At 39.8% G+C, this 27,261-nt stretch overlaps 1 protein-coding gene across 1 annotated transcript; it reads left to right on the top strand.

Annotated features, from left to right (window-relative positions):
• Positions 1–188: 188 nt before the first annotated feature.
• On the top strand, positions 189–27,081 carry pik3r2 (phosphoinositide-3-kinase, regulatory subunit 2 (beta)). Its single transcript, XM_029524139.1, has 16 exons — positions 189–494; positions 6,771–7,680; positions 17,043–17,135; positions 18,984–19,058; positions 19,305–19,457; positions 20,449–20,659; positions 20,824–20,909; positions 21,057–21,159; positions 21,508–21,606; positions 21,711–21,891; positions 22,097–22,216; positions 22,469–22,611; positions 22,819–22,995; positions 23,097–23,168; positions 23,327–23,497; positions 24,266–27,081. Exons 2-16 carry the CDS (start codon positions 7,362–7,364, stop codon positions 24,471–24,473), a joined length of 2,211 nt encoding a protein of 736 aa, XP_029379999.1. The 5' UTR covers positions 189–494; positions 6,771–7,361; the 3' UTR covers positions 24,474–27,081.
• The last annotated feature ends 180 nt before the right edge of the window (positions 27,082–27,261 follow it).

The raw sequence follows: 27,261 nt of genomic DNA on the forward strand, positions 1-27,261 counted from the left end.
TCCCTATGTAACCTAACATGGGATTAGACACGGATTTGGGATGTGGTTTAGCGGTTTCCCATTTTCTTTCGGCCTGGAGCCTCCAGTACTCTGGTAGGGGTGGGAAAAAACGGAGACTTTTACAGCTTAAGATCGTCAGGTTCAGATTTCCGTCCCGGGCCCAGACCACTCGGTGACCCCCTCGCTAATCGGCTTCGGGCCTTTCCGCTCGGCCTCGTCTCTTTCCGGCTCCTAGCATTAGTTCCCACGCACACCGTGAGTGCGCCGCGCCGAGCTGGAAAATGGCTGAGTGAGGGAGCAGGGGGGGGAAGAAAGGAAGAGCCGAGGAAAGAAGGAGCAGCCAGAGGAGGACGGAGGGCTTTGGGAGACACTCAGCGAGCTGCCGAGGAGCCGCGGTCCGCAGAGAAGACCTCCACACGGACTCTGCTGTGGTACTTTAAAGTGCTGAAGCTCCGCAGCCCAAAAAGTGTGAAGAGTCAAAGAAATATCCGAGGGTGAGTTTTTCTCCAAGTTACTGCACATTTCCAGCCGCTGTCCTGGAAAATGGAGGCAGAGGCTGCTCTGCTCTCCAGGCACTGCCCGAGCTGCTCCCTCCGAGTTTCACCAACATTTCCCCTCCGAGTTTGTTGGCTTGCGGTTTCTTAGTTCCATTTTTTTGCACTAAAGAGTTATATTTGTTTTGTTGTTGTTGTTGTTGTTGTTTATTCCTGCAGCCTGTTGCCCCGTGTCGACAGTGGACGTGAATCAAATGTCGAGTCCGTTAAGTTTCTGTAGCACCAACTTTTGTTTTTAAAAAGTCAGCCTCAGTCTTGAAGTAGTAAGTTTTTTTTTTTAATCTTATTTCACTGCTGACTTTATTCGTGACGTGAACAAGATAAAGAGGACTTTTAGCACCCGGTGGCTCCTGAAGTTGGTAATTAATTCATGAACCTGGAGTTCAGAGGGTTTGGTGTGTTTTCCTTTTAGCTTCGTGCTAAAATGAAAATGTTTAGTGTTGGTGGGGTTGGAGGAGTTCCAGGACAGACTTTGCCTGTGCTGGGGCTGCAGCCTGCAGGCGGCCATGCAGTGTGGAGGCCTCACACAGATGAAGGCCTGACATGATGTGTGCGTTATATCCATGCATCGAGCTCAGATGGAAACTTTCATAACCCCTCCATCCCCTCCACTCTTGGAATTACTGAATCCAGCATTATGTAACCAAATGTCAATCCTTCATGATGTTGCTTTATCAGTGTAAAGCGTGACTTGAGGAGAAAGCTTCATTCTTCATCTAAATGTCTTAAAGTGCCCAGACTGACTCACAGGGCTTGTTGCATTGAAATTTCCAGAAGAAGTTGAGCTTTGCTAAATGCCAAGGATCACTTATTAAAGGGGCTCGATTTAAAAAGAAAAAAAAAAGGGAACTCTCTTCTTAATCCTCCAGACGCCTTACAGCTGTGCCGTTTATTTTTGTTAAATCGCCTTCATCGGGGGGACCCAGTTAAACTGAAATTGTGTTACTGAATTAAAGTTAGTAACAGAATATAGCTCTTAGGCTTCTTTGGGAAGGACCGCTGGCAGCTCTCGGCTGGAATTTCTTCCCAGAAAACCTAAGGATTGAATAATTTACCAAAGAACAGTTTCTTTCTCTCACCGGGGAAAAAAATCTGCCTGTCTTTAGTCTGTATGCGCCATCACCTTTATAGTTGCAGGGAGAATGTGAGTGAGATATTGACTGATTTTTCCTCTACCTATTCCTTTTGATAAAGTTATGATCATAAAACATTTTGATAGTATTAGAACGTAAAATGGCAAACAAGACAAATCCACACATTGACGTGTCAAATTATTGCATTGCTAAGCGAGCATAGCTGGTTCCCTAATAATCTTTGTATCAAAATGTCAGCAGTTTGATTATCAGTTAACAATAATTACTCTGTGTTGTTACAGACAGAGTAAGGCATATATATATATATTTTTTTTTTTTTGGACCAAAAGGAAAAAAACAGTGTGAGCACACAAACCACACATGCTTGCTACGCAGCAAAAAAAAAAAGTGTGCGCTATTTTCAACTGGTGCAGACTTTAGAGGTTGGTCGTTTTGTTTCTTTGTTGCAGTGAAAATGCTTAAATTCAATTGTGATTGCATGAGCTTAAGATAGTGTTATTTACTACCTGGGGTTTTGAACAATCAACATCTTTTTTCTTTCAAATAACATTAAGTTGTCTCTAACTGTATAGTCTTATGGCACTGTTGACTTTTCATAGGAGAGTCGTCCCGTTACCACAAAATCTTTGTAGCAGATGTTTCTATTAAACAAAGCAAGCTTTTCAGCTTCATTAGGGACAGATACGATTCAGGTGAAACGTGAGCTATAAAAAGCCAAAGCCCCTTGTTTTAAGCAGAAAAATAAGTCCTCACAAGCTTGCGTTGTTGGCTTGTCCGCTCTTCCTTGTGGCGCAGTAGATTTTTCATTTCCATGTGGACAGATGGCTGGAGGCCAAGTTGCATGTGTGGTGGCTGTGTCATCAGCTCCACCAGCAGCTCCTCACCAAAGGTCCAATGCATAAACACACTTTAAAGAAATAACTGTAACCATGTAAGTGTCTGATCTTTGTACAGTGCATTTATTTATCTTTGTGGAAGTCATTTTAGATCAACAGGAAACTAGGCCACATGAAAACCATAAAGTAAATTGCAAATAGCCTTCGTGTGAATTCTTTCAGACAGCCTTGGGGCGAGCTACTGCTGATCTTTGGATTGGATTTGCCAGAGGTATATTCAAAATGATGAGTTGGCATAATTTACAGCATGCTGGCATACATAGACACAACTGTCGAAGAAAGCTTAGAACACAAAGTCATGATTGATGCAATGAGGTGAAAAGTTGCCCTCAAGCATCCTCGTTCATCTGCACTGGTCGCAGATCAGCGTGATAGAGTGCCAAGGAAATGTTCGCATACATGTATTCAAGTTTTCTTCATGTATGCAATTGAATATATAACATGCAAAGGTGTGGGAATTAAGCTGCTTTGCCACTGTTTTGGCTGATGGTAAATCATCACAGATATAGTATTGATATGTTATGAGTTTTTCTTGTATACAGTTATATCAATCAAATTTTCATCATTTGATTTTTAATTTTGAGACATCAACTTCAATATTGACCTCAAAACTCTGTTATTCGACAGGATATATATTGTCTTATTATTATGTAATATTCATAATATAATAATGAAATGCAAGATAGGATAAATCTCTGAATATTAAATGTAAAAGAAGTTCCCGTCTCATTAATATTGCGGTTTGCGCCACTTAGTTCTGTAGCATTTAACTTACTGGCTCGACAACAAACTGACTTTATTTTCCAGAAAATATTTCCATATGATGTATTCTTAATGAAGAATATGTAACAGCATGTTAATATCTAAGTAAATTTACATGTGAACCTCACTGTATGACGATGTTCTTTGTTTTTATTTTGTTGGATTAGCAATCTAAAACTGAAAACTGCCAAGTCTTGCATTTGAAAAGCTGGAACCATCAAATATTTGGCATTTTGAAATGATAAACTCTCAAAATTGTTAAATGGGTAATTATTTCACTCGTAAAATAGTCCATTATATCTTCTGTAAATGAGCAATAACTATATTTTTGATATGAACAATTGATGACGTACAGTAAATAAATCCTGCAGTTCAAGTTTTATGTTTTGGTCTGCGTTAGTAGTTTGTCATCACTTGACTGTGTTAGTGATTCTCTGAATGGCTTCTTAGCCAGTTTACCTTATGTATACTGGTATATGATGAACAGGTCAGAGCTACGCTGGCTGAATAAACACATCAAGAATCATTTTTCTTCAGACAGCAGAGTGACATCTACATGCCATTTTACATAATTTAATGACATATGGTGAGACTGGAAATATTGTCCCACCAATGTCTTTAAATTTATCTCCATAGTGAATAGTTCCTTTTAACTACATTATTTAGTAATAGTACAGCACTTAAAAATACATTTTTGTCATAGATTGTCACAATGTTCCTCCTCTTTAACAGTAATCGTCACATTAACCCAGAAAAGCAAGTATCTCCTTTCATCCTATCAACTGATGTCACAAAATTTTCTCCAATCACATTCATCCTTCAATTTTTTTCCCATGACATATTTCTCATTATTATCCCGTGGCAGTTTTGGCAATCCTTTCATCACTGTGACTGAACAATCATCAAGGTTGCACAGATGAAAAATGTCAAGTGTGTGGGTAAAAGGTGGAGTTGTTTGGGTCAGATGTTTGATCACTGCCTAGATACATTTTCTAATATTAGAACATTTCCTTGATTTGCCCGGCTTCTTTGGTGACTGGGGAGCACATGGCCAGAGCAGCAGCCAATCAGAGTGCAGGATAAGCTTTCCCTCTCTCTAGCAACAGTGAGTTACTTGCTGCGTATTCATTAATTATTTTCCTGTGGTCTCCCTCAGCCGTTTGGACTGTGCTGACAGAAAAGTGCTCCGTTTCTCAGTCTCACTTTTTTTTTTCACTGCTCTGTTGCTCTCTGCTCTGACTGACTGAATAAAAAGTCCTGAAAAAAAAAGGATGGATCCAGTGACAGTGAGCTTGCCAAACGCTGCTGCTGCCCTGAACTGTGAGCTACTACAACGCTATGAGATCAGGACTGAAACAGATGACTCTTCTCTCACCTCGTACGACTTTTTCTCCCTCGGAACTAAACCGTATAAATGGAGTAATGACTGAGAGGGAGCTGCTTTTTCTTCCCCTGTCTTCATCTTGTTTTTGCTTTTTTGCTGAAGCGCTTCAACTATAAACAAATAAACCATGGCAACTGGAAAAACGACTGGACTTTTTCGCTGGCTGCGGATGAGGGGGGGATTGTCAGTTGGAGGCAGGACTGTGTTTGGGGGGGGGCAAAGAGCAGGTGGAGGGAGGGGTGGTTCGGGGGGTGGGTTGGAGGGGGGGTTATGGTGGTGTGAGGATTGCGGGCTGTGGTTGGGTATGCCAGTGCCACGTGTCTAGCCTGGCACCTCTTGCTTCTCGACTCGGAGGATGTTGGACTGAGAGTCTGGCTGAGCCTGTCGGGCTTCTCTGAACCAAAAGTGGGGTGAGTGTTGCACTCTGCTGCATCCCGTTATCACAATAACTCTTAAACCTTTTCTTTTTTTTCAAGACGGTATTCTTACAAGCAAAGGTTTGCAATGAATGTATGTTTGCTTTCCGCATGTGATGGGCGCATAGAGGATAATCCAGACTAAGATTTGGAAGCAAATGTCTTTCGCATTCAAAGATGCAAACCTGAGGTTTAGGTTTATTTATTCTTCTGCTTAATTTTATTTAAGAGTGCGCAATGCATCACTCTCAGTTGTCCATTCAGGAATCTTTTAGAAATTATTGCACAACATCGGGCCTTGCAAACCAGGCCTTTGGTTATTTGGCTTTGGATATTTTTGAAAATTGCCCCAAATAGCTTGTCAGTCCTGGCACAGAAGACCAAAACTTCCATCCATCTTCCTGTCGCTTTCAGCCTCCTTCTGTACCTGCTTCCTCTCCTCATGGACATCCTTTCATCCCGTCCAGAGAGGGTAACAGGACCGTTGTCCTCCATTGGTCTACAGACCATAGATGTCGTACTTAATCTGAAAACCCTAATCTCTCTCCTCGCTCATTACCCCATTTCTCATCATATTTTCTGTTCAGAATTTTACTCTTACCTATGCAGCATTTTTATTCATTTCTTTTTCTTTTTCAAATCTCAGATGACCAAACAGGACAAAAATAAAGTTTTCCACATTTCACTGTGGACATTATTGGACATATATTAACTGTAGAAATGTGGACTTCTTTTTTTTTTATTTTTATTTTTTTAATTATTATTATATGTCTGAGATTGATACACTGAAATTCATTCATTTCATTCATTTCCATTTCACAGTAATAATTGCATTCTTTGTTTCGTTGGGCCTTGCGATCATTTTCTATCAGAGAATATTTGTTACAGGACCCTAGACTGACCTTTTGCTGTATACCATATGATGGACTAGATACCAGGTGCTATTTTATATGGGGTTTTATGATGTTGTGCAGGTCTTCGGTTGCTCATTTGACTGTCCATTTGGTACTTTCATCCACAATAGATTTGGTACATTGTGATTTAGCTATGTGTACAGAATGAAGCCAGAAATATGTCAAAGAGAATGCAGAGCTGCCTTTTTTTTCTCTTCTATGGACAAGGAAGTCTTGTAAAAAGCTTTTTCTTGTTTCAGAGAATTCAGGTTGCCCTCAGCCATGGCGCAGGTCTTGGTTTATTTTGCATGCTCTTTCAGCAAAATTTTGCATGATTCTCTTTTTGAATAATGTTCATTGTGCATGTTTTGTAAGTTGAGGAGAGGTTTATTTTGCAGTAAAACTTCTTGTTCCACTGGAAACTGTGATGTGTCAGTTAAGGCGATGAGTGTGTGAATGTAGAGTGGAGGGAATGGAGGCTCTTGTCCAGGGACCCAGTCTGCTGTTGGTTATGACGCAGCAACATCATCCGATCTCTCTGTCCTAACCGAAGGCTGCACAAATGGATGGAGCTGCTGCAGTTCGCCATTTTCATACGCCGCTTTAAGCTTTGTTACACGTCGATACGGATATGGGCCGCTTCACTTGTGGCTATTTATCCAAGAGAACTTTCTATTTTTCACAATGTTTGTTTTGGTATTTTTCAAAAAAATTTCAAATGTTTTTTCTCTTCTTCTCTCATTTTTTTTCTTGGCTGTTTATGTTATGCAGGTTGGTTATTATTCCTGTCCAGAACATGTGGGACCTTTAGAGACGTGAAGAGGATTAAAGACCATCCCACTCGCCCCTCGTCCTCCAATCAGACCACTTCATTTGACCGTGGAGAGCCAACGACACAGGGCCCTCGACTGGCAAAGACGTTTACCCGGCTGCTCCAATAGCACCCAGCCAGCAGGTTTTCGCTGCTTTAAAGAGCATGTTGCCAATGCTCTCCCTCTGCTCCATCATCTGGCTCAACAGGGGAATCAAGCTGAGGAAAGTGCACCAGACCGCCAACACTGGCCAGGTCTGAAACCACAGCAGCCACAGACGCAACAGCAGCAGAACGCCACCTTACCGACTTCTGAAATGCTTCTAAGCTTCGGGTGACTCCCCCTCCTTCCCTCACCCCCAGTCCCCTCCCCCTCGAGCCCCTCGACTAACATCCAGCATCAGAATTTAGTGACTCAACAGCCTTTTTGGTTTCTGAGCAGGATTTCTGTAAAGACGAAGCCTGTTGTTGCAGTGGCACTCGGGCTGCACCATCTAATCCTCTGTTTGGAGGCCATTTTGATTTTTTTTTTTTTTTTCCTCACTAACAAAATGGCGGCAGAAGGTTTTCAGTACCGTGCTCTCTACGCATTTACCAAGGACCAGGAAGAGGACTTGGAGCTGCAGCCTGGAGACTTGCTGACAGTTAGCAAGGCCTCTCTGCTGTCAGTGGAGAGCTACCAGGAGGGTTGTGAGGAAGAGCCCGGGTGCCTGGGCTGGCTCCTCGGGTATAATGAGCGCACCAAACAGCGAGGCGACTTCCCAGGGACTTATGTTGAGTACGTGGGTCTCATCAAGATGGTGCTCCCATCGAGTCAACCCAGGTCCCAGCGACCACTCCCTGCTGCTCCAAGATCAGAATCGTCTCAAGGTTAGGATATTCTCATATTGATGTCGTCATTTTCTCATGAGTCGCTACACTTTTTGTATTAATATAACGTACAGTAAAAATGGCACCATACCATTGTAAATGTTAAGGCGCCCATACATTATAATTTTGAAATATTATAAATACATATAAAGGTTCTCTTTTGGAGCAGCCACAGAATTCAATAAATTCCTAGCTATTTAAACTATAAATAGAGAATTAGGTTTGTATAATGCGTATTTTTAAATAACGTCACTCTACGCAAGATTGCAATGAATTATTAAACTCTTCCAGAAAGCCTAATATGCATTCCTCAAAGAAACCCACAACCTCACCCTTTTGCTGTATGACATTTTAATGTTAATTTTCCTTCACCGTTTTTCAACTCACTTAGTTGAATGTATTTGGTTTAGTTAATTTATTTTCAGCCTCAGGTATACACAAAGTATCCAATTAAAGAGCAGGAGGATACAAGTCAGTCATTTCCTTTCAAATAATTTATGCTTTTGCGAAAATTGATTTTTCTGAATCCGACTTCGTTCTTACACCTTCAAGTGTAAGGTGTAAGAGTTTTCTGTAGACTTCCTTTATCAAACTGAGGCAATTTCCCCTTGGTGTGGCTTTTAACTTCAGAAAAAAGTGTGCTTTGCTTTTTGTTCCTCTGATTGGTCTGTTCGCTGTGTAGAATGATGCATTCACACCCATTTGCCGAAGGGGAATACATTCTTTGTGCTAATTTTAAGCTTGCCTTAAGATATGGCATACAAGAGGATTAAGTTGCTTGAAAAGTAGACTGAAGTGTTGGTCTAATGTGCAACTTGCATTACTGTTGAAACCTGAATGATACACTACCAGTCAAAAGATTGGACACACTTTCCTGTTCAATTATAAGGGAAGTATGTCCATGCTTTTAACTGGTAGTGTATATATCGCATATATGATGATGGTTGTCCAGTGAAGTAAGAGCCATCACCTACATTTACATTTTTATAGCAAAAAATATTTGTGATTCAGGATAATGAGAGACACTATAATTCAAACTTGTATATTTTATTACACAACAAACACACACACACACACACACACACATACTTCTTCAGTTATGCACACTGCTGGTGTGTTTTTGGTGAAGTTTTTAGGGCTCTCACATTTGGCAGTGACCTTTAGCTGACCCTTTAATCTATTCTTAAACACGTCATAAGCTTAACCTCTTTGGAAGTGCAGATAACCAAACTCTCTGCCAAACAAGAAATGGCTAATCCTTCTTCTCACTGGACGCTCCTGTACAGTTCTGCCAGTGATTCTCTTCATTTGTGTGGCTTCTTTACATTCAATGTTAATGTGTTTTTGGCACTCTAAACTTCATTTGGGCTTATCTGCACAAAAATGCTTGTCACTCCTTCATTGTAACGTGCTATTGACTCCTCTCTTCAAGTAAGGCTAAAAGATTGTACAGGCATAATGGTTTGCAAAGACTGTTTTCAACTGTGCTGGAACCAAGACCGATATTTTTGGCACTCAAAATCGAACTTTTCATGTGAAGATAGACTAATGTTTTGATAGGTGTGCTTGTATCTTATGCAAATTGAGACTTATTCAGGGAATACAATGTCATATTTCTATCTAATTAAATGTACTCTCTCTTCTTTCTTAATTCCTATGACTGGGAAAATTGACCTATGTGATATTTATTCATAATGGTAATGGCCTACTTTCAGTTTTGACAGGATCCAAGTCAGATGTGCTTTTGGCCTGTAGTGGTGGCCCTGAGCAAGCTCAACTTGAAGTAAAAACCTTGATTTGTTATCGAAGTTCTCCTCCTCTTGCAACATTTCCATCATTTTCTCTTTATTTGCATTCCCTTGCTTTTGGCCTTAGCTTGAAAAGATGCATACGGCCAAAATAGAAGTTTTAATATCGTTCTACATATGAAACTAGACATTTGTCTTCTGCCAAAAGCTGTGTTCTTTTCAATTCCTCTGTGCTTTTTTTTATGACAGATGGGCTCAGTACCACTCTGAGCACGTAGGCTGTGAACTCTGAATTACCTCTGGTTGAGCCAATTGGCTATTCATCGCATACAACAAAGTACACTGGGCCTCTTTCAGATTCATTTCTCAGTATTTTCCTCTGTCAAGTCCCAAAAAGCAAAGGATTTCATAGCTGTAGCACAAATGCATCCAGAACTCTTATCAAATGAGAGTTGTTCTTGCCAACAGGATAATAAAAATTGGGAGTGAAGGTGACCTATCAGTGAATAAAGCACAGGCCTTAACTTCCAGCAGAGGCAGGTGAAGAGAAGAACAACAGTCTCATTGCAGTTTGACAGACAGTGAGACAAACCAGTTGGGCAGCAGGCATTTGTGATTTGGAAGCAACCAAGTGAAACCTACTGAGAGAGAGGTGGGGGGGTGGGGGGTAATTTTACAAATATCATCCTAATTTTTCTGAAGGAACAGAGGCCCTGGTCATTGTGTGAATAGAGCTATTGTTAGTTTGGCTCATTTACTATTAACAGGGATCGTAATGTTTGACATCAAGTGGCAGCACCGCGGCCTGGTGTTCAGGAAAGTTTACCAAGTTGCATGTTTGATCCAAATGTCCACCCTGGAAGCTAGAGCTAAATAAAATGTAACAAACTTAGCACTCATTTATTAGTCTGAACTTCGGTTTTAAAACGCTCAACTTTCATGCAGTGTATTTACTTCCAGAAGAGAAAAAGTGCATGCAAGGGGACAACACATGCACACAACAAAGCATGATGATCCATGGTTTAATACACTAAGATCTCTGTCACGTGACACACTGTTTCCCCACACTTTTGCTCACTCTATTAGTGATTTTCAGTTTCTTTGCAAGTATTCCCTTTACACTGCAATTTCAATATGGAAAGTTTATTTTTATGATGAACAGTATACTTTTCAGTTTTAGTCAGACTTATTAAATCATGGTCTGTACAGCCACAATTGATGCTTTCATTACTGTGCACTGCTGCTACGGCATCACCCAGTCTTTGTCATGCAAATGCCCACATGTGAAACTATCATTCTAAACACAAAAAATCTCGTTCATTCTAGAGAAATTTATTTGTTTTTATTAACCCCTTCATCCAGTTAAAGGAAATATGGTTTTTCCATTTGCATTTTGCAAGAATTCAGGTTACTGCAGTATTTAAGCAACAACACAGCCTAGTGATGTGCATGCAAATGTATGTTGTTTTTTTTTTTTTGTAGCACTGGCAAGTGCAACCCAAAATGTAGATTTCTTGCTCGGCAAAGGATGCAAATGGCTCAGCTTTTCTTTTTTCATTGTTGCAGAATGGGAGGATCCTGGATTAGCAGATGACATCATATTTGGTATGAGTGTCTGTAAAGAGTGCTGTTCTGCTGATGTGTATCTATTGCAATATCGTGTAGTTTTTTTGTGTGTTTTATATATTTTCTGCTCCGCGCTCTGGTGATTTGTGTTTTTAGCTGTTATAGTCTCACACAAATCAGAATGATTGTTAAGCTTTTGACGTAGCACGTGTTGTGTTATGAGGTACTTCAGCACAACTAGGATTACAGACAGTTTTTCTCAACTTGCAGCAGAAATTATTCTACAAACTCAGTTTTCTTTTTTTTTCTGCATTCCCCCTATCGTTCTCTCCTCTCCCTGGCCTCACTTTAACTGCCTGCTGAAGTGAACCATGGCTTGGCATTTTTGCAAACTCCTCCCTTCGTACTCCCTCCCTCCTCTCTTCTTCTCTCCTACTTATTCTGTCCTTTTTTTTTTTTTTTGCAGCCTCTCTCGTTGATTCACATACATGTCTGATACTGTCTCTGGGCAGCCATAAACCATGTTAGCAGGCCCAGTTCTCAGAAAGGACAGGCTTCCACTCACTCTGCACTCCCTTTGCCATACCAGGAAAATGCTTTCCAAGAAGCCATGGAGGGGCTGAGAGAGGGTGGGAGAGGGGCTTGAACAGCAGAGAAAGAGAATGGGGAAAGATATAGAAGCTGGAAAGGGAGGGAGACGAGGACTGCAGTGTAAGCCAAGGCCACCCTATCCAACTGCAAATATAGGAACCAGCTGTATTTGGTTTCTCTGACTGTTGTATTATTCTTCTGGACTTCAGTAAATTTAGCAAGTTGGTTTGCTATAGAACGTTTTATTTCAAGAACGTTTCTTTTCTGCCAGAGCAGCAAATGAGAACTCATTAGAGCGTGAAGTTGTCTCACTGAAAGATTAATGGCTTTAGTAAAGCAGAAACACTGTAAAGTACATTTTGTACACTTGCTTGATGAACACAGCAGTAAAATAAAGTATTGGTTCCTGGTTATGTTAAGACAATGACACCATGAAAGCAATACTTTTTTTTGTTTGTTTGCTTGTTTGTTTTTCTTTAGATGATAATGATGACTATGTGAAGAATTACTTTGAATGAAATAATTTTTGTGGCAGTAGATATTTGTGTCATCTCCAATTCAACATGTCACAGTGCAAACGTCTTTTTAAAATGCTAATGTTGGAGTGAGGTATTAAAAAGTGACATGGAAGCTGATGAATGATTAAAAGAGTTTTAGAGAATTTGTGTTGCTGGCAAGGTGTGAAGATGGCTTGAATGTTGTGGGCATTTTTGTGCAACCAGTATTTTTGGGCATGTTCGCCACCTGTCCACCATTGGAAAGGTTACTGTCTTTTGAAGCATGCTGATCCCAAATTTGTAGATGACTGATTTGTGCAACACAAAATCCACTTGCTCATGTGCGCAGGGCTGGGCTTTCCCTCTGCATGCACACTTCTCTGTGCTTTATGTTTAATTTTGAGTGGGAGGGAGCTGATGGTTGATAATATAGATATTTTTATTTTTCTTCATGGGCTGCTTCAGTTGGTTTTAAACACTTGTTTCATTGTTAACAGAAACAGAACAATCATGGAAATGAGAACAGCTTCTTCAGAAATGTGAAAGTATACTGAAAGTATATGTGCACAGATAGTAAGAGAACCAAAGGATTAAGGGCTGAAAGTGATCCGAATGCAATACGTTATAATGACAAAGAGCCTCTAAACAGAAAAAGTCATTTAGCTACATTTTGATCAGACCTTCTTTTTGGGCTTCTCCCCTCTGAAGCTAAATATTTACCACAGATGTACAACAATTTTTCAACATCATTAAGTTCTCACAGTGTCCATACATAGCCCAGCGATGTACTGAGCTTCATCTTGGTCCCATAACCTTATTAACTCTGTTTGACTGACTTTAGTCACGTTGCACTAAACACATTTCAATCAGCCTGCAATTACATGTTTTATTCCTTACTCCTGCATGAGTCATGCCTGCAGGGCTGTTTAAAAAAAGATCCAGTGTTGTGTGAGGTCACCTGTGTTTGCCTTGGTTGCAGTGCCTCACTTGAACATGTGCAACTTTGAAGCATGTTGTGACAGAGGAGTGGATGGTGTGCCTGGTCATGATACATTGCTTTACTGTCTCCATAGTTGGCAGTGAAGACATGAAACGGTGAAACCTGACCAGCAGTATGCATACTGTTGCACACATTGCTAAGCCGGACACCAACTGGCTTTGTCACTATGACACATAAGAAAAACATACTTTGAGAGTAAACGACATGTTTCAAAGATATATATATATATATATATTTTTTTTTTTTTTTTTTTTGCACTTTTTAGCCTCATCTGGCAATGAAGCTCCTTAGTTGCAATTCAGCCTTAAGCATTTTTGTGCATTCGGAAGACTACAAACTCACTTAGAATAATGCAGATGATACATAAGAATGTTTCAGCAGGTGTGGAAATGTTCAAGTTGGTCTTTCATTGTTTACTAGGGTTCTACTATTGTGAGATTATGGTGAACTAAAGCAGACAAATCTTGTGATCCTTAAGTAAATGGAAGCTACACATTTTTTTGTTGTCTGATTCCACTGAAATTAGAGAACTGTTTAAAATTCCAGATGAAAACTAATCTCTCTATTACTTGTTTGCATCAGTAATTTGTTAATCCTAGTCTACAAAGAGTCTGTGTCATGAGAAAACTCAACTTTGGCATATTGCTGTTTGTCAAACTATCTGTGATCATCAGAAGATGATTTTAAGAAATATGTGTCGGTCAGTATCTTTCAGTATCTGTGGCTGTCCAGGTTTGCATTTTGTTAATCTGCAATTTCCTGAAATAGGAATTAGATTTTGCAGCATCAAAGAGAAGACTGAAATCCGCAATTTTCACAATTTATCAGCCGATAACTGGGGTACCAATAGTGCTACTTTAAGTATATACCCTAGTTACTGTTCAACAAAGCATTCACTTAAAACAGTCTTGGACTTTTGCAGTTCTGGTGAGGAAATTCCTGAGGTTTAATTTGATCTGTAAAATCCTGCTTTATTCATTCATGCTGTATCTCTGCACTTGGAGAAGACGCACAGCTCTGAGAGGGAGGGTGTAGCAGAGCCAGCTCTGTATTACATAAGTACACTGATGCAGAAGATACAGAGCAAATATTTTGCTTTGCATAGCTTTCCTTCATCCAGTCTGCTATTGCCTGTCTGAGTGTTTACTTTGACCCGCTCACTCAGTCCAAGGCAAGCAGCAAAGACAGGACCTGCAACATTCATTCGACCTTCACACTCATAGCTGTGGACAGCATGCCTAACACATGCCTTTGTAGCCTTCCTCTCTAACACAGATCAATGACTGTTGGACCACATTTTGCTTGATGGATAGACTTTATCAAAGCTTCTCAAAAGGAAAACTTAAAACAGTCATGAGATCTTGTCCGTCAGACCTTCCTACAATGAAAGCATTAACAAGACTTCAACCTCAAATGCGTCAGGACTCACTGGATGAAGTGAGAGTGCCAAATCTTTCTCTCCGTCTTGCTTTTTCGCCCTCCTTATCTTTCTCCCCTGTGATCGGGGGAGTCTCGGGACATGTCGAGTCATATGCCTGTCTCTTGGTTTGTTGTCTGCCAAGGAAGTGCTTCTAATTGACTAAGGAGTAGCTGTTATCCTCTCTTTATTCCCATATCTTTCCAAAACCTTGAGAATTCTCCAAGGATACAACAGCCTTTTGAAGGGAAAAGGAAAAGAATTCTAGTTTGCACTTTATTTTTCCCTTTTTGAGCAAAAAGAAATATACGGTGAAATACATGTTTATGTTTATATGTAGGAGGGAGAAAGTTCCTTCTACTTGGCAATATGGCAATAGATTTTTCCTTACACTCCTCCCAATTGGTTGGCATGGGTTCATTTTTGTGGTGTTTTAGCCAATGTATCTACTTATTTCCCTCTAATGTGTCATTTCCCTGTTTTATTGCCTGTGGCCTACCTAAATACAACTGCTCCTGCTTTTGCCTTCTCTCAAAGAGCTGTTAACTAACACATTGTGTTTTGTAAAGCATTTGCATTTTGATCCATCTGTATTTATGACGATCCAGTCTAATTTGGACTGTTTATTTCTCCTGACATTTAACACTTTTCATGTTACATTGAACATCTGAGTTTTCATTTCACCCATATAAATGGCCCAGAGTAGACACACTACCTATATGACGTGTGTCAGACGTGTCTATATTGAAACTATTTTAGCAGCACATGGAGATATTTTAGATATGTAATTAAGAAACTCTTAACAAAACTATGTAGAGAGCTAGCAGTTGGAGCAGCACAGCAGACATGGAGCACAGTCAGTGGGTTCCAAATATTGTGGTGGTGGTTTGTGTGAACTGTCCTCATGAGGAAAAAGAGAGCGTTGATTCTATGTTTTAATGCCAGAAAGTAGCTCCAGTGACCATGTGGACTCTTTAAGTGGTTGGTATGTCCACAAAAACAGTGCTGAATATAATTCTACCTTACTTATCTCGGCCCCAAAGCAAAGTACTTCTGCTTGGTGTAATGACAATGTAAACAGAGGTAGCAGGATCGTCATATAATTGTCCAACCGTCCGTGCGCATGTCTATACTTTCAGGGCAACTTTCAATGATTAGTTTGTGTGATAATAATTTGGGCTTTCCTCTGTCTGGCCCGTTTGCCCTTTTTCCTGTCTTTTCAGGAAGTAACCAGGCAGAGTGGTTGTCATCTTGAAGATTTAACTTGTATATAAAAACTGTACTGCACAATGAAGCGAGAGAGACTGGTGAGAGAAATGGCAGAAATGGCCAACAGGGATAAGGAAAAGGCAGAGGTCTGTGTTCGCTGGAAAACTGGAGGCATTAGGCAAAGTTTCCATGTTAAACTGTCAGACCAAGAGAAAGACAGAAAAGGAAAAAGAGAGAATGTGACATAAAAACTCTGTAAGTAAAATAAATGATCTGAATGGAGGACAAGAAATAGACGACAAGAGAGAAAGTTCGGCAACAGCAAAAATGCAGTAGAGCAAAAGACAGAGGGCCAGAGACACCCAGAGAGACGAAGAACAAGAACCAGGGGGGTGGGGAGGGGGTGGAATGTGCTGACGCGGCGTTTCTTGTTTGAACTCCCCAAATTAATAATCAGCAGTGGTTTAGCCGAGCTGTGCCAGGAACAGGAGCCTACTGCCAAGCTCTGGCCCAGCCAGGCCAGGCCCTCCCTGCTCCCAGTGTTGCCCCCACCTCTCACCCCTACCGCCCCTTACTCAACCCCCAGTTCACAGCCATGCTCCGAGGCCAAATAGGAGGCGCTCCTGCCTGCCTGTCCTGGTTGGGCTGAGCCTGGCACACTGCCACAGGGCTTTTGCTTGTTCAGGAGTTTTGATTAAATCCTTTATTGTGCTCCACTCACGCAAAGCGCTAAGGCGAAACACTGAGCAGGATAGAATGGAGGGGAGGAGAGGAGAGAGAGCAAGGGGAGAAAAGAAAAGAGGGAGGGAAATGGGATCTGCCTCTTTTTTCCCTCTTGCTTTTTCCTTTTCTATTTCTTTGAAACAGAAAAGATGTTTGATTTAGTCTATAGGGAGTTGCTAAATAGATAAAGTTTTGGTAGCAATCAGCAGTTTTTTCTGTGGGCTTATTTTTCCACTTAGCTGAATAAAGACTATGAAGATTATTTTCATTCTTTTGTAAAGTTACTCAGTTCTTCTTTTATCTTTTCTTTTGTCAGTGTTCCAAATTACAAAACCAGCACCATTTTCTGTCTTTCACATACAACAAACAAATGCAAGGCAAAGTACTAAATTATCATGTGTTTTGTAAAAATTAATTGTTCTTTTGAAATGGATGCTAAACTCCATCTTATATTTTATTGTGTTTTTGTGTATGTACTAACAACATTATACACACACTATATCTCCAACTCCTCCGAGTTAACTGGACCCTTGTGAATGTTGCATCACCCCCCGTGGTCTTTCAGAGGCTTTGTGCCAGAAGTCTAACAGTGATTTGTGTTGTTGTTTCAGCTGTTTCTGTGCAGGACCTGAGTGAGCAGTTCACACCACCAGAGACGGCTCCGCCAGCTCTCATCAACCTGATCCAAGACATAGAGAAGAGAGGTATATCCATTTCCGCCAGCCATCGCATTTGGCTGCCACGCTGACTCTGTCCAGCCCCCTGTCTGTCTGTCTGTCTACGACCCTCTCCCGCCATCTGCTTCTTGCTTTCATGCCAGCATTTGCACAAGTGTAGACATATAGACATGTGAACACAGACAGCAACACAGATAGAGGAGTTACCACAACTTCACACACACTCTGTGGACTTTCGTTTGTTCATGAATTTATATAGATTTTTGACTTTTAAGTGTAAGGGGCACAAATTAAAGTCTTTTCTGCTGGTCTTGGAAGTTTAAGCAATAATGCAGCTTGTCAGTGCTTAAATAAGCCTCAAGATTTGTTCCGTTTGGTACATGGAGACAACTGAATACCCACTTCAGCTCTTTCAAAGACGCTGGCTGATGTAAAATACTTCAGTACTTTTGCACATTAGAAAGTCACCACAAATGGAAGTTACTGAAAGATGTACCCGGCATAGTGAGGCTTGGTGAGGTAGAACAGAAACTGCACAGTTTGGTTAGTGTGAAATCAGATCTGAATGTCACATGACACTTTCCAATTGTGTTTGGGTTAAGTTGATTGATGTTGAGTCAGAGCAGTCCTGTACACTGGGTTTGATTCACACTGTTCTTAACAAATAGGGCTTGGTGAGATTCATTTCACACTTTTTTCTCAAATTTCTTCCCTTCTAGTGTGTGTGTGGCCTTAATGTAGACGTATGTAAACCTACAGCTAATTATTCTTGAGTATTATAAACATTTAATTATTTTTAAGATTAAAAATTTTCTATCATTGATTCAAAAAAAAAAAAAAAAAAAAAAAGAACTTATGATATAGTATTCGTAAGCTTGTGGAGCTTTTTTGTCAGTTCATCCAACTGTGCCTTTTGGTAAAGTTTCATCTGGAACAGATAGACCAAATTGTTTTTATCTAGTAAACATTTGAATATTAGGGCAAAAAGAGGTCTCTCTCTCTCGCTCTCTCTCTCTCTCTCTCTCTCTCAATGTATGTGCTGTATGTATTAATAATTTTGAATTATTTCCCCATGTTGGATTCACACATACTTTGACTATATGGTGTGGTTTTTTCAAGTACCTGAGAGATGGACCTGTCTTGAGCAATTGCCTTCTAGATGCAAGCTGTCTAGACCCAGTGAATTTAAAGTTGTTTTTTTTTTTGTTGTTGTTGTTTTTTTTCCAAGGCTGGGAAATAAGTAATGTAGTCATTCTTAGTTTAATGCTCTCTTCTGGTGCATTTTCACGGTATGTGTGAAATGTTTTTTCTTTCTTGAGCAACAATCGGCTGAGAAGAATCTCGTGATGCTGGGTTTCTGTGGCGCAGAGTCAGTAAATCAATCACATATTTTCCACAAAAAATAGAACAAACAAAAATGAAACACTTAAAACAGGAACATTGGTTGGCTCTGCTTTTATAAATATTGCTTGTAAAAAAAAAAAAAAAAAAAAAAAAAACATTTGAAGGATCAACTCTTCCCCTGTTGATTTATCTTCTCTCTGTTCTTGGACGTCAGACTGGAATGAAAACAGCACACAGCTGACATGTGCATTTCCAATTTATGTCTTTTTTTATCTTAAGTGCTTTGTCATGTACAATAGTTACTCATGAACTGACATTGTCCAGCTGGTAATGAAATGCCTGTGTTGCGTGTTTACAATTTTTCTTCTATTACCTTGTCACGCACTTCATTAAAATGAGCTACTGGCTCCAGTCTGGCATTCACATGTGCATTTCATTTAATTAATATTTGCCACTTTGAATTCTTCCTTTTACCCTTCTTGTTTCTACTTTGCTTAACCTTGATTTAATAGTTTTTTCTGTCATTATCAGGTCTTGACTTCACAACATTGTACAGGGCAGCTAGCTCCTCAGGTTCAGACAGTCCAGTGTACTGCCTCAGCTCTGGTGAGTTTGCTTTTTCATGTTTCATGGACATGCTTCGATTACTTCTAGGGCATGTGTGCTGTGTCTCAGCTGCACTTTCATTTTTATAATCTTAGACTATGCATACCAGTGTCTTAAATTATTGGCCATTTGTCATCCAAAATAAAGTGCAATCAACAAGCTAAAATATCCTATCACTTTCATATTCTGAATTGTCCTTGTCAGAAGTGGCCTCTAAATACGCTTGTATGTGTCTTTGTGATCCAGAGAGTAACATAGGTCAGAAAGACGTGGTTTATCTCTCTGAGTGTGTCCTGCAATACCTGAGAGACCTCCCATCACCTGTCATACCAACCTGCGTCTACCCCCACCTTCAAACTGCTGTCACATTGCAGCAGCAAGTCCTGCAGCAGTCAGCAGGTGGGTCTCATCTCATGTGGAGTTCTTAAAGCTGACACTTGCATTATCTTTTACATATTTTCATGCTGAAATGTTATGTTGTTAATAGAGGGTTTGTAGGAAGACCTGAGATTTTTATTCTGTCATTAACTTAAAAAATTTAAATCAAACTTCAAATGTAAACGGTAAGTAGTTTGGATGAACATTGTTGTACCAGTAAGCAACTATTTATGTAACCTCTGTCCTTTTGACATGTGACAATAAAGTAGCTCTTGCAAAAAAACAAATGTAACAAGCCCAAAGTGTTTGTAAATATAGGAATTAAACATGTAAATCTGCTGGTACGCTACTAAAGTTGTATTGTTCTAAGCCACTCAGTTCTGGACTAGATCTGGTATTGACAAAATAACTCAGTTTAAGAAAATGAAGTTGCTCTAGGAAGGATTTGGCCTAATCTCATTCTGTATCATTATTATTTTTTTTAAATCCTGTTAAAATTAGTTTAGACCCAATAGGAAAAAATGACTGGTAAAGGAGAGTTTTGTGCACTGCTGATGTCATTTTACGAAACAGAAAGGCATCTTTCTTTGTGTAAAAGCGAATCATTTGAAGTATTTCTAACTAACTAGCCTCACTGAGCTCATCCTCTCAACACTTAACTCCATTCTTTCAGCGCAAACATGTGACTGGCCTCGGTCACCAACATCAAAGACTCAGTTTAGGACTCAAGCAATTCTTTTGATTTAATTCTAGCCATTGAAACAAAGTGTTAATTTAATTTCACATATATACAAAAATATTTTACTCTACATCTGTGTATTAACTAATTGATCAATTTAAGGCTCTGTATGTGTGAATACCTTGTCTTTATTAGCTTTAATAGATTTGCCTATCAAATTTGATTTCAAATGATCAAAAATAAAAATCAAAAATTATCATTACATCAGTTTTTTTTTTGTCAGATTTTTTTTTTAATGTATAGATCCTCATTCTCATTGAAACGCTCTTTTAGATGGGGCTGTGGCTAGTAACCATGACAGAGAGGTGAGCCTGGTCCTCGAAAACTCCACCGCCGTCCCTCTCCATCACCGTCTAACCCTGCAGTACCTCCTTACACACCTGGTCAAGGTGACCCGGGCGCAGGCCAGCAATGGCCTGGACACTCACACACTGGGAAGGATCTTTGGACCGCTGCTCATACGCACAGGCCCCTCTGCCGCTTGGTAATTTCTTTTCGCCTATACAGAAACAATTGTGAGTGTCAGTTCTTGGATTTGTCAGTTGTGTGCACCTACAGTCATATGCAGAAAATCTGGTTTGAACTTATGAATTATGTCAGCCACTGAAGTGTTGCTTTTGATTTATTGAACAATTGATTGGCTTTCAGGTTGTCTTTGGATGACAACTTCCCAGCTCTTGTGGTGGAAAGGCTGTTGATAGAGAGAACTGCAGAGCAAGATCTTGCTCCTCCAGGTGACTTGTTGTTTTTTTGTATTGAGTCTGAACATTGTAGGTATTTTTTTTTCTAGTTTCAGGTTAAACATGGGACTGATTTAATTGCCTTCACTATAGTATGGTCTTTGTGTTTATGTGTGTGTGTGTGTCTTTGTCTCTTTGCAGTTCTTCCCGCAAAGCCAGTCAGGTCAAAAATGGCCACATCAGCAATGACAGACACAAGCAACCTGCTGAATGATGCTGAGTGGTATTGGGGAGAAATATCCAGGTGACGTATGAATTATTAGTTTTATTTACCGTTAAAATCATTCTTCAGTGGACTTCTTATCACATTTAACATTGTATTACCATCCATTTAAAAGGTTGTCTTTTTAGGGTAATATTCATGGCAATTTGTGTCTCCAGTGCTAGACTTCTGTCCCTTTTTTTTAGGTGGTCAAACCACATGATATGATTAGTATTTTGGGTTACCATGTGTGTGCTCTACCATTACATTATTGTTACTATAAATAAGTGAATATTTATGCCTGTGCTATTTTTTTTATTTAGCAGGTCAATTAGATTTGATCATTCAAACAAATAGATGATTGAAGTTAATGTACTGCTGAATTTACAGAGAGGAAGTGAATGAGAAGCTGCGAGATACTCCAGATGGCACATTCCTGGTTCGAGATGCCTCAAGTAAACTGGAGGGCGAATACACGCTGACTCTCAGGTAAAGTGATGCTTGTTTTTCCTGACAGTACTAGTGAAAGATCTAACCCATGCACATCCAAAATGTTTTTTCTTCTCTCATTTGGTTCCTGTCTCCCCCTGCAGGAAAGGGGGGAACAACAAGCTCATAAAGATTTACCACAGAGAAGGGAGATATGGCTTCTCAGAGCCTCTTACCTTCTTGTCTGTAGTGGAACTGATCAATCACTATCGGCATGAGTCCCTAGCCCAGTACAACGCCAAGCTGGACACCAAGCTTCTGTACCCTGTCTCCAAATACCAACAGGTTGGTAATGCTGCTGGTAAAGAAGCAGTTCATTGCTTGTCATCAAATTCACTTCAAAAAAAGCTATCTAATCCAGTTACTAACAAACTTCTTAGGTAAGGCCCCTTTGATTAAGTCCTTAGCAAAGCATGTCCTGCTTGAATTCTGTTTCATGTTTTAATCACTAAATTGGTGACATCACTTGTCTGCTCTTTTCATATTCCAGTTGGTGAAGGAGAACAGTATAGAGGAGGTGGGAGAGCAGCTGAAGGTCTACCATGAGCAGTACCAGGAGAAGAGCCGCGAGTATGACTCTCTGTACGAGGAATACACCCGCACCTCACAGGTACCAGCTCAACACACATGGACATGTACACATGCAGACATACACAAGCACATAGTAATGTGAATTATAGGTAACTTAAAATTAACATCTTTAATATATGCATTAATGATGTACGTGTGTGCATGGAGCTTCCTCTGTTTTATATGTATTTATATGTATATATATATATGTATACTGAGCAGCCTCAGATTGAATGAACTATAGAAGATCACAGACTGTCACAGTTTGCCGCCTTCTCCCTTTAATCTGCAGGAGCTGCAGATGAAGCGCACAGCCATTGAGGCCTTTAATGAGACCATCAAGATCTTTGAAGAGCAGTGTGAGACTCAGGAGCGCTATAGTAAAGAGTCTTTGGAGAGGTTCCAACGCGAAGGCAATGAAAAAGAGATTCAAAAGTATGTTTATATTTGCAAGCGACTCTTAATAATCTGGGTTTAATTAATTCAGATGTGAAAACAAGCCACCTAAAATCACAGTAGGTATTTTGCTTTAGTTAGCTGTGGCCCTGAAGCAAGCTGGTAAATTTGAATTACCCCCTCCCACATTTTCTTTTACAGCATTTAATGAACATATTCATAGACGTTATCATTTTCTCAAATCAGAATCCAGAGCAACTCAGAGCGTTTGAAGTCTCGTGTGAAAGAGATCCATGATAGCAAGCGCAAACTGGAACAGGACCTGAGACAACAGGTTTCTGACAACAGAGAGATCGACAAGAAGATGAACAGCCTCAAGCCGGATCTCATGCAGCTTCGCAAAATCCGAGACCAGTATTTGATGTAAGAGGAATGAATTAAACAATACCTTCATAGCTAAGATCCATTCTTGCACAAACCAAAAAGTCATTTAGCATTGAGTTTGTGGCATTTTGGCTTTGCAGATGGCTAACACAGAAGGGGACAAGGCAGAAGAAGATCAACGAATGGTTGGGCATAAAGAATGATGCTGATGAGTAAGTGTGTGAAATGAAGCATCAGTTCAACACTTTGTGTAGTGATGACTGGGAAGTGTCATATCAATGCTTATTATTTGGAGAGTGGTTGGCGCTAGTGGTTTGTTCGTGGTGAGACCTGTGCTTCAGTGTCTGCTGCATTATTTCAAAAATTTCAGCTCCTACTCCCTGGAGGAAGATGAGGGCTCACCCCACCATGATGAGTGTACCTGGTACGTGGGTGACATCAAACGCACCCAGGCTGAGGAAATGCTGAGAGGCAAATGTGATGGAACTTTTCTCATCCGAGAGAGCCAATCACAGAAGGGCTCCTACGCCTGTTCTGTCGTGTAAGTTTGTTTTAATGCACTTAAAAAAGGATTGTATTTACTGTTTTCTATTTTTTATTTCATTACATTGATAATTTGGCAAAAGTAAAAAGATGGTTTTGTAAAAGAATAGTTGGGAATTTTCTGAAATATGCCTACTGTTATTCTAGTGAAGAAATAGATAAGAAGATTGATAGCTGTGTTAATACTAGGCTACAGCCAAAATGAGGAGAAATGTCGGGACTTCCTCTCTCGACCAATAACAAAATGCACCCCGGTCACAGACATGCACTTAAATAATAAAATGTTCAGCTGCAAGAAAACAAGTGTATCAGTCTCATAAAATCAGTCCTTGTGGTGTTAACTATGAGGACAAATGCAGACAAAAAACTAAAAAAATTCACTTATCAGCTGAAGATATTTCATGTTATCTCTTGTTTGTGCAGTCATCACAAATGCAGAAATATAGCAGTATTCACCATTTTAACGTCTTAACTTCACAGTTTTCAGTTACACTTTGACCTAGGAATCTACAATTAGGACCAGAGTAGAACTGAAATCATACCTAAAAGAAGTCTCATTCGATGAGCATACAGAAAGGGTAGCCAGATATATTAGCGGATCTCTCCCAATTGCTATATATGTAATTATCAATGCTTTATTTAACTACCAATTTACTTTGAATACTAATATATATATATTTAAGTGTTTATCTAGAAGATGCATGTCTTCTTACTGGGATTTTTTTTTTTTTGTTTGGTTTTTTGTTTTTGTTTTTGTTTTTTTTAGTGTGGAAGGTGACACTAAGCACTGCGTCATCTACAAGACAGCTACAGGTTATGGATTCGCTGAGCCCTACAATCTGTACTCGTCCCTCAAAGACCTGGTACTCCACTACAAAAACGTCTCCTTGGTCCAACACAATGACCAGCTGAATGTAAATCTAGCCTACCCAGTTCTGGCTCGCTCTCAGAACCAGACCCAGCACTCAAGATGAATTATCCACCAGCAGTGTAGGACGCCAACCAGAGCGGGGAAACACAATTTTCACATGAACACATTGCAGAAAAAACACATGTCAGCGGTGGGTAAAAATAAACTGAACAGCCACAATTTCCAGTTCAGACTTTTTGAGCTGGAGGCTGGGGCTGATTTCCCAGACTGACTGTACAGCAAAAAGCACTCCTTGCTAACAGCATGGTTTTAACATAAGCACACTGCCAGCAGTACCTGAGCACTATACAGTTAGCTTGGCTGATACAAGTTTTATCTTGAGGAGAGTGGCATTAGCCAGCTATGACTGTACAGTGCCAGTTATTCCAAAAAGTGTGAGACTTTTATGAGAAAATACCTTGGATACAAAGAAAAAAAAAGTAAATGTATTAAAGGAAGACAAAATAAGCACACAAAAATACTTTTTTCAAGATTGTGAAGAGAGAGAAGAGACCAGATGGGAATGTGTGATTTACAGGAGGCACTTTTGTTTTTCTATTTCTTTTTTTCCCCTGCCTTGAACATGATGACTGTCCGTAGACAAAGGCCCGATCTGTCATCCCCAGACTGCCTGCAAACTCTCCGTAGACAAAAGCCTGAGCTGTCATCTACAAAAGGACTGGCTTGGCTAAAGCAGGCCACTCACTTCACACCAACAGGCAACTGAGAAACCATGGACCTGGGGGGTGCTTTCACTGGAGACTGGGGTTTGGGAGGGATTGCTCTGGACTTTTAGATGTTTTAAAAAGATCTGTTCAATTTGAAGCTTGCTTAAGTGCCATAGTAATAGCTTTGAATGACCACAAGCCTGTGTTACAGAATAAGGGGGCACGTCAAGAAAGAGAGGGTGAACGACATAGACTATGCTACAGCTTTAAAAAAGATAGACACATATAGGTATATTTTTTATGAAACTATCTTTTATTTCCGTCTTTGGCTTCTTGCTCTCTCTCAGTGGACCTCCCTCTGAATTACGAGGTACAACATTAAGTAAATACTGTATCACCAGATAGAAATGCATGGTGCATATTTGGTTTATTGTGAAAATAGAATTAATCACAATACACTAGAGGTACATCGATAAATGCAGTTCCACATGATCCAGGTTTCCTTTTAAAGACTCCTGCATCAAATGTTTGTTTCAGACTGCTTCCTTCTTTTTTCATTCTCTTTAATACTGTAGCACCTATAGCCATTGACCCACGGCGTAACTGTTAGTGCTCATTTTAGGTGTCTTTTTTCTGTATGCTAACGACACTTGCAGAGCATCAATCTATGTGATAATTGTATCTTTGGTACTGTATTTGCTTTGCCTCTAGTTAGATTAGACTGATTTAGCGGTACTACATCCTTGCAAATGTTTGTGTTGATGCACCCCCCCCCCTTTCCCTTTTATTATGCTTGACTGTTCATTTCAACACAAGCTTGACTCACAGAGCTGTAAAACATTGATGTACAAAAAAGAAAGTAGTAATATAACTCATGTACAGTATATTTCAGACACACATGCAGACAGTATGTGACTTTAAACAGTGTAATCGCTGTGTTTCTTTTTTTTTCAGAAAATCTGCGATGCTCTAAAATTCAGTTTGAGGACATACACAGTAATCCAGCTAATGTGAGCCAAATGAAGGATGTCTTTCCATGTAGCAAGAGAGAGAGAAATGAGTCAGTCTCTTTGCCATTTAGGCATCTGTTGTTGGAGAGATTATTTAGTATGGAATGCATGGCATCCTTCGTTTGGGTTGTGTGTTGTTTTTTTTTTTCACTTGGAACCAGTGGTTGATAATTGTGCTTTTTGTAATGGATATACAGTATGATGTGTGTTGATTATAGTAGTACTATGAAAATGTAGTACTACTCAACATAGTGGGACTTGGATAGTCAGATTTAATTTTTAGGACAGTTCTCACATCAGTTTCTGTGCTGTGCCGTTGATGTGCTCCAATTTCCCTTGTGTTTGACCCACCTTCATTTAAAGCACAGGTCAGTTATGTGAAGGCAGGGTTACTTTGTGTGGTCAGTCATAACAGGTGTCTCATGATGTTGCTTTGAAAATAAATTTACATAGTATTTCTGGAAATGAATAATCTCTCAAATTTGTAAAAAAACAAAACAAAAACTGATTATTTTAGATCTGATGGCCTAAACAAAATATTAAAGATTCAAAGTCATCGGCAGTAGTTTGAGGGGAAAAATGCACTGCTTTTAAGGAAAAAAAAAAAGTTACACATTGGCATTTTAGATTCATTTTTAACTTCTGTTAAGACAGCAAAAAATGAAGTTTTGTTGCTAATAAGATATTTTCCTACTCTTCTTCTGAGGAAAGTCAGTTATTAGTATTAGACCTGTTTGATCTGTGGATAGACTCACAAATTTGAGGTTGAAATGTTTTTCATGCAACAGACCAATCCCATTTACAACCTGAACAGTTTAAATCGGAACATTATTTTGATTTCAGTCAGGACGAATCAGTTGTACTGTACTTTGCACAGTTCTTGGCAAGGAGAAAATCCCAAGAATTTAAACTAGAGGAGGCAGCGGTGCTTTTGATGAGAGGGCTATTAAAAAAAAAAAAAAAAAAAAAAAGGTGAGTGAGAAAGATAAGTGCCTATAGTCATTGAAATGAGCTTGTTCTCTCCTTGTTATCATTGGAGTGTTACTCCACAAGATGGTGCCACCACCACCAAATGCTGTGCCCCATGGTTCACACATTTGCCATTTGTCTGAAACTTCAGGTTATCTGGAGGATGAGCAAAGCATGGTTGTTGTTGCGTATGAGTGTGTGTCTG

The sequence above is a fragment of the Echeneis naucrates genome, chromosome 17, assembly GCF_900963305.1.
Source record: "Echeneis naucrates chromosome 17, fEcheNa1.1, whole genome shotgun sequence".
Taxonomy (NCBI): Eukaryota; Metazoa; Chordata; class Actinopteri; order Carangiformes; family Echeneidae; genus Echeneis; species Echeneis naucrates.

Excerpts from the sequence above, each read along its gene's own strand:
- pik3r2 (XM_029524139.1), top strand. The coding sequence starts at position 7,362 with ATGGCGGCAGAAGGTTTTCAGTACCGTGCTCTCTACGCATTTACCAAG. Across the intron at positions 7,681-17,042 it reads AAGATCAGAATCGTCTCAAG|CTGTTTCTGTGCAGGACCTG; the intron begins GTTAGGATATTC and ends TTGTTGTTTCAG. Across the intron at positions 23,498-24,265 it reads TCCTACGCCTGTTCTGTCGT|TGTGGAAGGTGACACTAAGC; the intron begins GTAAGTTTGTTT and ends TGTTTTTTTTAG.